This window comes from Trachymyrmex septentrionalis, unplaced genomic scaffold, assembly GCF_001594115.1.
Source record: "Trachymyrmex septentrionalis isolate Tsep2-gDNA-1 unplaced genomic scaffold, Tsep1.0 scaffold234, whole genome shotgun sequence".
In the NCBI taxonomy this organism is placed as follows: Eukaryota; Metazoa; Arthropoda; class Insecta; order Hymenoptera; family Formicidae; genus Trachymyrmex; species Trachymyrmex septentrionalis.
The window spans coordinates 25,787-35,649 of record NW_017305391.1 but is presented as its reverse complement, the minus strand read 5'-3'; the positions used below and the strand labels follow the sequence as shown (position 1 = coordinate 35,649).

At 29.4% G+C, this 9,863-nt stretch overlaps 1 protein-coding gene across 1 annotated transcript in view; it reads right to left on the bottom strand.

The window, feature by feature from the left end:
* Positions 1-3,539, bottom strand: part of LOC108748580 (glutamine synthetase 2 cytoplasmic) — a 62,870-nt gene extending 59,331 nt beyond the window's left edge. Inside the window, exon 1 of the mRNA XM_018486823.1 lies at positions 3,303-3,539. Coding sequence (XP_018342325.1) covers positions 3,303-3,400 — 98 coding nt within the window. The 5' untranslated portion in view covers positions 3,401-3,539. The remainder of the gene's footprint in view (positions 1-3,302) is intronic.
* Between the last annotated feature and the right edge of the window lie 6,324 nt (positions 3,540-9,863).

The following is a 9,863-nucleotide window of genomic DNA, read 5'->3' as shown; positions in this document are numbered from 1 at the left end:
TATATATATATATATAGGATTATGTTTTTGTATACGAGTATATATTGTAATTTTTAATTTGTTTTTAAGATTTCTAATATCACCAAGAAAATTTCGTATTAATGTTGTCTAATTTACGCTTTTATCGTTAACATTCAAGTACAGATCTTAATTTAATTTGTCTTGTATTAAAATAACAGTAAATATTCGAGTATATCAACAATATAATAACATCGATTATTATTTTATTTTAATTTTATTTGTGTTTCATTCTCTTTTATTTAATTTTTCTTAACGAATTTTATATTTTTTTGGTAAGTTTGTTACTTATTTCGTTGCCTTTACTAATTTCCATGCATTTTGCGTGCGTGCGTGCGTGCGTGTCCGCCTGTTGTGTATGTAAATGATTTCTTGATTAAGTCTCTCATATATATAGAAGCATTATTATATTGGAAATAAATAAGATTTATTCGAAATTTATAATCCGCTTAATTGCTGCGAAGCATTTAATTTCTTTTGTTCTAGCTTTTACATTTAAATATCAAAGAATTATTCAACATTTTGTTATGAATACCATTACAAGTATTGACTTTGAGAAGCCATGTTTTAATCGAATGCATAATGCATTACAATAACGTAAATTAGTTTAATGTCTGTGTTCATAGTCAGACTTTATATTTAAGACGCTTCCTTAAATTTATCTTTAGATGCTCAGTAGACAATAAAATAATTCTTGGAGCATCTGAGGATAAATTTTAGGAAACCTTAATATAAAGCCTGACTATGGGGGCATTATCCCCATAGCAAAAAAACAGTTACAGTTACATCACAATAATCATGGTTACGTCATGGTGACGTGCAAATGTCCGCTTTATTACAAATGTGATGTCATAGCAATGTTATGATGATGTGCGAATGTCTTTATAACATGTGTTATTTTGTTATAATAATCTCACACAATGACATTATATTTTTTTCTTGATTGTGACTCAATCAATTTTGAGTTATATTGTGACATAAATATAATCTTTTGCTATGGAGGTAACGTTTTGTTTCAATCGATGTTAAATTACCTTAAAAATGACACAATATGTTATCTCTCACAACATTATGATACGTGATATGTGTGAATAGAGGTGAGATTATAAATAATTCAGATGCGCGTTGCGTGTAAACAACCTCGATGAGACGTTTTCCTTTAAAGTTGTATACATTTAAAATCAATATCTACTGAGATTTTGATACAAAGAATGTCATTGAAAGAATTCTTACTTTCTTGAAATGTGCGTAAAAAATATTTAAATTCACATGACGGTACACGCAAATAACCCAAATACGTATGTTTATTTATCAATTTAAATGTAAGTATACATTACTTTTGTTACAGATGGTGAAAATTTTTCTCATAATTTTTATACGAGTTGGAACATTTTTCAAAAATACTCAGAAATATTTGAAAAATTTACATTTTGTCTCAGAATTTTTCATACAAGTGAATTCTGAAATATTCTGAAATTTCTCATCCCATAATTAAAAAAAAATATTTTTTAATATTTTAGAGATTTTATAAGATTTTATCAGAAATTACACTTACAAAAAATTTTAGAAATCTTACGATATTTCATAATTAACATATATGAAAAATTCTGAGAAAAAAATGTAGATTTTTTGAGAAATGTTCCAATTCGTATAAAAAAATATGAGAAAGTTGTAAAATTATATAGAAATTCTGAAAAATTATATAGAAATTCTCAAAAGTTATATGAAAAATTCTGAAAAAAGTTTTCACCACGGATCTGTATATATTAAATTTATACCTCTTATTATTACACATATTAATTCTAATTTAATATTATTTTAATAATTGCGTTAATCAAAAAAGTTTTTTTTATTTATTATTCACGTTGTCTTCGTCAGATAATTTTTATTATCTATATAATTTCTATTATATATTATCTATATATTTTTTTTATTTTACTTAGATTAATATCCAATAAAAAATTATCGTATATAAACAAACATACTTTATTATATATTAAATTAACGTTAAATCATATTCTTTTACTCGTGTTCATCAGAAATCTGTTTTTAAAATGAAGCGAAAGCTTCGCAACTACCGATCTTAATTTTTGCCATATTTCATTAATCACAGGATCATTAATTTCATAAAATCGCTCATTGCGGTAACTGCTGTTTTAACAACAATCATATATTAATAATATGTCGCAATAATGTCAATATCAGATTATTGAATATCAATATCAGATTATTAAATGTAAAGCTATTGATATTAGCTTTTTCTGTTTTTCATGTTATTATTTAAAGCAGCTATTATCTAAAGCAAATTATATGTAGCTTTACGATTGCGCACTGTTGTACATACATAATTTTAAGACTAGAAACATTTTATCTCTTCAAATATCTATAGATATAAATCATTATAAATTATGTGCTAAATTATTATAATGATTTAGTACATTAGTTGTACGGTTATGATTTATAAGCAACATTTTTGTGTATTTGAAGAGCAAAAATGTAGCAAAAAAAAAACTTAAATGTTGAGGAAGAATTAAGTTAAAACATCAATCAAAATATGTAGCTAAGCATTTTTTGATATCGGTTCAACAAGAATTTCAATTTGAAAGTATAAACTTCAGAAATGAAAGACAGAAGAATATTTCAAATTTTATACGTTGTATAAAAATATATTTAGAAATTATTTTAAGAAATATGTAAAGATGGAATTGCACATGATACTCGATTTCTTGAATGATAACATGTCTGCAGTTATGCCTGTTTTAATATATGCTAGAATTTGTTCATGCATTGAACGAATTCATGCACATTGCATGCTGCATATATACTTAATTTTTATATTTATTATGGATTACTTCATAACTTATTTTCTTGCATGCATCAAAAGAAACAATTGTTAATTTCATAGTTATTTGTCAAATGTCAGACTGTATGCATCGAAGCAAGCATAGCAGCACGTATGTGTGTATGCACGCATGCTTATCATCAAGAAATCGAGCATTATGTGATTTTATGTAAATAATGATTGTTATTATAATTATAATTTCGAAGGATTATATATTAAAATTATTGAAAGACATTGAAAGAATATAATGGTGAACCTGTTAATTGTTTCAAACTGCACACATTGCTTTTTTTTTCTTCGAAATATACATATTTGTTACGTGTTGAATAATACACAATTGAAGATTTAATAAATACATATTAGTATACAGTATAAAGATTCTCCATCTTAATTAGCTTAAAAATCTGAAAATCGCATCCTAATAATCTTGGCCTCTACAAACCTAAAGCACCTGCTGACAGTGACCCAAGATTTTTGCTCGGTCATCGCGGCGCGCAAGAGTTTCGGCCCACAAATCCTGATGAGGATGTTGGTGCTCATTGTTGCGGAATTTTGGCTTGCTTATTGGAAAAGATCTCGATCTTTTGCGCGTTTCGAGAAAAGGCGTGAAAAAGAAAGAAACGAAAGAAACGAAAATAGAGCAACACTAAGTAGAAAGCATGTGGGAGCAACGCACCCTGAGAACTGGTCGACAAGGAGTGAGAGTGGTATCATTTATATAGGCGCCCCTCCCCAATTGCTATCGGCGCCTCAGGAAGCCTAACGAGTCTGCGACTCGTCTTGCCTCTTTCAAGCCTTTCTGCGAAACGTGTGGAAGATCCCACCACAGACTTCTATTATAATACTAGACTGCTAACTCATCCATTTAACTGTTGTCAAAATGTATGTATTACGTGCGCAGAATAAGTACATTTGCATACTGCGCATACTTTCTATATACTTTAAAACCAATCGCAAAAACGCTAGATCAGCTGATTTATTGGCATCTCTTTTCTGTATGTAACGATCATATTCTGCGCATTCACTGCGCGCAGACAATACTTTTACAGAAGGAAGAGTAGGGAATTAGCGGTCTAGTGTAGTAATAGAAGTTTGTGGAACCCATAGTGCGTTGATAATGAACACCGGCATCGTTTATTGTTGGAGGAGGAGAGAGAAGGAGGGAGGGGGAGGAGAGAGAGAGAGAGAGAGAGAGAGAGAGAGAGAGAGACTCACGTGCTGAAAAAGCAGAAATCTTCTAATTGGATCAGTGTTTAATAACTGTTACTAACTGTATTTTATGATATAGTTTTTTTGCATTTCTTTATATTCTGCGAAAATGGTGCTGTATAACTGATGTGAATAATTCTGCAATTAGCATATGATTAATTAATTCTATGATTTAAGAGATAGCATCAGACACGACAACAAATGGAAGTTCGTCTATTGTGTTCATTTCATCTTTTTCTGATTCGAGAATAGACAGTGAATTAGAAGATTTAGATCCTGTCCAGTTATCGTGATTATATCGATGTTTTAAATCATCACGTCGTTAATATTTTACTGCCATTATATTATAATTAGGCATTAGGTGAAAATTATAATTTTGTATTACCTTTTATATTATTATAACTCATTATTACCTTTTTTATAACGCGATATTTTGGAAGCATAAACTTAGTATCAATACATATATTTCAGAGTTCAAAAATATACTTAAAAATACACTTGGAAAAATAAGTTAAGATAAATTATTTTCAATATATTGATATACAATTAGCATTGATAATTATAATTATTAAAAAATTTTTACTTATAAGGATACTCATGGAAGTGTCCCTCTCCGATCTTTATAAGTTTTGATACGTTGTTTTCTAGACAAAAATAAGAGGCGTGTAATTTTTGTATGAAGTCCCATCACACTTTTAAGAAGTGCAACATCCTTTTGAACAAAATTAATTTTTTTCTTTAAAAACGAATACCGTCGTAACTGTAAGAGATAAAAAAAAATTTGAAATAAAAAAATGATTCGAAAACTTTACAATAATAATTAAAAAAATTTATTTAAATAAATAAACTTTTATTTATAAAAAAAGATTTAAAAAGTTTAAAATTATAATTATTAAGTACACTTAAAACCATTCAACTTTTATGAACATTATTTCATAATAATAATATAACTTTTCAAACATTATTTTTCTATCTCTTATAGTTTCGACGTTTCGACGTTTCGACGATATTCGTTTTAAAAGACAATAATCGATTTTCTTCAAAGTATTGTATCCTCTAAAACTACGATTGAATTTTTATGAAAATCTACATGTTTCTTAATAAAAATGAAGTTAATATAGATTTCTCAATATTATAAAAAAAGAAAAAATGAACAAATATATGGAAAAGTTGGAGTCAGCGCGGTACTATGTGCGCGAATAATGAGAAAATTAACTTTGTTAGTTCATTACATATACATCGAACTTTCGTAAAGTTTATCGCTATTATTTTAATACCTCCGTAAAAGTCATGTCTCAACCTCTTATATAGTAATTTTCCCTCTGCGAGGTAAGCTTCCCCTATCACATATGCTAGCGCATGCGCATGGCATGTGAAAATAATCATTTCTAACTAATAAAGCGGAAATTTTTGCACAGATTTTTGCACAATGCATAAAGCATGAGGCATAAGAAAATCAACCAATCAGAGTCCTTTATTTCACAAAAAGGAAGGAAATAAAAGACTTTGATTGGTTTATTTTCTTATGCCTCATGTGTTATGCAAGAGTCTATGCCCCCGCTTAAGGACCGATTACACAAATGTAAACATAGTAAATGTTCAACACAGATAGTGCTTTCCATTTGAATTGCAAGATGCACAGCTTGTTTTGATATTAAGGGTATGTCGTAAAAGTTATATTGCATTGTGGTGGTGCTGTCTCGCTGGAAAAAGGAACTTTGTGCAAGCGCCATTGAAAAAGTGGGGATAGAGATGGATTTTACTTATACGAAGATCGGTCGGTCCCGACGAATTACTTTTATGCAGATTCGATTGTAACAATAATTATTTAATTCGTGACAATGTGTCCGAACGCGTTTTGATTTACTTCATTATTTTCAACGGCGAATTGTTCGATTATATATGGTTATATCTGGGGATAAACAGTCACGGTGCCGATCATCAAAAAGATGCCAGTATTCCTAGTAGTTTATTGGCCAGAGGAAGTACGAAACCTTCGTGAAATAAGGCTAAGGAATAAAATATAATGTTGTTAAAATAAGCGGCCGTCATGGATAGAGAACGAAATCTAATGGTCATTCACAAAAATTGCTACATCTCGTTCGTTCGCATTACAATAGTCAATCTAGTACGATAAACAATCAAACTCATTAAATGAATACGTAATTATAATCCAAACGCTATTTTTTTTGTCAAGTAAAATAAAATAATGTAACGCAATATGATATTCATTCTACGATCGCACTGACGCAAATGACTTGTATCACCGTTGTTATGAATACATAAACAGGACCTAGAGTTGAGCGTGTAATCATAAATAACACAGGCTGACAAAATTTAGGGGGGTTTTGTGCTTTGAACTTTGAAAGATGTTTTTGTAGGATTTTGATGCACTGAAAACGACTATATTGTCCGTTTTTTTCTATCACATCCCATTTGTTAAATAATCACAAACACAGTTTTTTCCGGAAGTAACTTTTTTATTAATTTTTCCGGCTAAACAAAAAAAAAATGATATTGAGGTCTGTTTTACGGCATTTATCAAAAAAATGTTCCAACAATACTAAAAATATTTTTTCAATGCTTATAAATATGTTTCATGCAAACCGCAAATAAAAAACTTTGGAAAAATCATAAAAAACCAGAAAAAATTGATTTTTGAAATATAAAACCAAATAATTAGAAAGAAAAAATCGTAAAAAATATCTGACAATTTATACTTATAGCTGTATGTTTCTAATTTAAATCCTTTTTTTGAAAAACTAATTTCCGATCATTTGTTCAGAAGTTGTTGAATTTAAAGCTGCAAAATTGACCTTGATATCATTTTTTGTTTAGCCAAAAAAAAATTAATAAAAAAGTTACTTCCAGAAAAAATTGTTTTTGCGATTATTTAAAAAACAGATAACGTAGTTGCTTTCAGCGCATCAAAATTTAGAAAAAATATTTTCCTACGGAAATATTTTTCAAAGCATAAGACCCCCCCCCCCTAAATTTTGAAGGTTTATGTAATTTTCTTGAAGGTTTATTGAGAACTGACGTGTATCCGATGAGAAATGACAATGAAATTGATGTCGATCTCATTATCATTTCTCACTGGATAGGCATAATCTAAAAATTCAGTGACCGTTTGGAGATTTAAACTCTTTTTTTGTGTTTTGATATGTGACATTTCTGTCATGTTAAGGAGGTATATACGCCTAGAAACTTTAAAAAAAATCGATTGTGTTTTTTTCGCTTTCCTTGAAGATTAAGGTCTCAAGAATACCTGGTTAAAGCCGCAAGTCGAAATTCGAAAAAATAACGAAGTTATATAAGCTGAATAATTTTGCTAGGTAAGTTGAAAAATTTTAAAACGCATTTTTCTCGAAATCACTTTTTCAAAGTCGGTGGACACGATATCTCGAAAACTAATGAATCGATTGTAATGAAGTTTTTTTGTGCTTATTCTACACATAATTATCTAGTCTTTGACGTACGGATTTTTTTTTAGGTGGCTTCCTTTCTTTTTAATCGGCGAAATAAGATCGTATTTTTACCTAAAAATCGCTTTGTTATATTCAAATTGCCGCCATTTTGTCAAAAAGCCATATTTTCAAAATCGCATACGTCAAAGACTAAATTATAATACCAAGTTTAATATTCTTTTTGAATTTTTTGATTCTGATGATTACAGATGACACAGGCCTGTCTACCGCAGAACCACATTTTTTTGCTGCTCTTGGCGGATGTCTCATTTATTCAGCCATTCTATTGTATTTTCATGAATAAAAAAATTGAAATGTTCTCGAAAATGTACACAATCATTTGGGAAAAAAATTAATTGCATAACTCCTATAGATTTTCTTAAAAAAATTCCAGAAAATAGGCTTTTTTTCGACCGTCTAGGTGGGTATACCCCCTTAAGTACATATACGTTTTTCTTATTTTTATCTAAAAAACGATATAATCACAAAAGAATTACTTATCACATATGGGTAATTCTTTTACAAATCGAACACCTGTCTGATCGACACCTCTTCGATTTGACTGAAACTTTTTTTACGGATTCTATGTCGAAAAAAAAGAGATACGTGTCCGAGGAATTTTTTTTTATTTGCATATTTTCGATAATACAAGTGATCGAACATTTGAGAATGGCAAGTTTTTTGGCTTGGAGACTCATTTTCATAAATCCATAGGTCCGAATCTTTAAGAGCTACAAAATTTTCACCAATTGCACTTTTGTAGCTGAAGGACTGAACTGTAAGAAAAAAATTTTTTTTACAAAAAATACTAACAAATTTATATTGTTATTAACAATTTAATTGTTTAAATCGATTTTTAACAAACGCCCCCAAAACGAATCAAGTTTTTAGTATTTTTATCGCATTCTCCGTCAAATTTTACGTCAAAAACATGTTTTCAAAATATGGTACCTTTTCAATTATTATTGTTAAAATATTAATTTATATAGCGCGTAACGGCCAAAAAAACGGTTTTTTGCTAATAAAACGAAATCTGTAACTCGTATCAAAAAAAGTTAAATGTAAAAGTTGTAGATAATTGACAGATCTACAACTTTTCTCGAAAATTTTTTTTGACATAACCTCAAAATTTTAAATTAAATTGCAAAAAATGTTAAAAATCAGCATTTTTTTGTAATCGTAAAAAATCATTGCTCGAAAATTTTCACTCGAAATTTCCTTACAAAATAACTTCTTTTAAAATACTATGCAAACAAAACTAGTTGGCTTGGGTACAAACTGTCAATTGAATTATAGGTTAAAAACGTCTAATTTTACGGATATGATAATAGCAGGACATTGGCGCCACTGGAAGTATTAGATTGCAGAAACTTTTCCAGCAGCCTATGTAAATAAAAAGGCAAGAGCGTAAGATTCCAAGAAATTTAGTGTTATAGAGTATGGTAAAAGTTCTAGAACGGTTAATACCTCAAAAAGTATTGATTTATTTAAAAAATGTTTGAAAGTAATAGGGTTTTAAAAAAGTTATTAGATGATATTAATTTGACCTTTGAATGACATTGGAAAGTACTTTCAGAGTCAACATAAAAATCTTAAACGGAACTCCCTACTGTTTATAGTATATCTTTATAGCTGACGTTTCCAAAACACTGGTTACAAATTTTTTCTTCAAAAGAACTTGCCGAATTATAGCATTTAAAAGTTACAATACCGCCTGCATTAGCATTTTTGTGTTGACTTTGAAAGCTCTTTCCAAGGTTATTCTAAGGTCAAATTGACATCATCATTTGATAACTTTTTTAAAACCCTATTGCATTTGTTTCAAATATTTTTTAAATAAATCAATACTTTTTGAGATATTAACCGTTCTAGAACTTTTACTATAACACTAAATTTCTTGGAACCTACGTCTTATACGCTCTTGCCTTTTTCCATAATTTACATCTTATGCTGTCAATTTTTACTGATATCAAGAATTTTTACTAACTTCTTGTACAAACCGAGATAGTTCCTTGTGAATACGAGGTCTGTTCAAAAAGTATCGCGAATTTTGAATTTCCGCGGGTTACGTATATTCGATTTTCGATTTTTTGTGGCATTATGTTGGTACTCATGTCTCTCACTTATGCCGACAAGTTCGGCCATTTTGAATGTTCAATTAATTTTTGACAGCTGCTTTGCTTGCACGTGTTTTGGCTCGTCTTCGATTTTTGCCTATTCCAAAAAATGGATCAAAGAATCTGTATCAAATTTTGTGTGAAAAACAAAATTAAGTGCGCGGACGCATTCCGAATGTTGACTGTGGCATATGGTGAAGCTACCTTGGA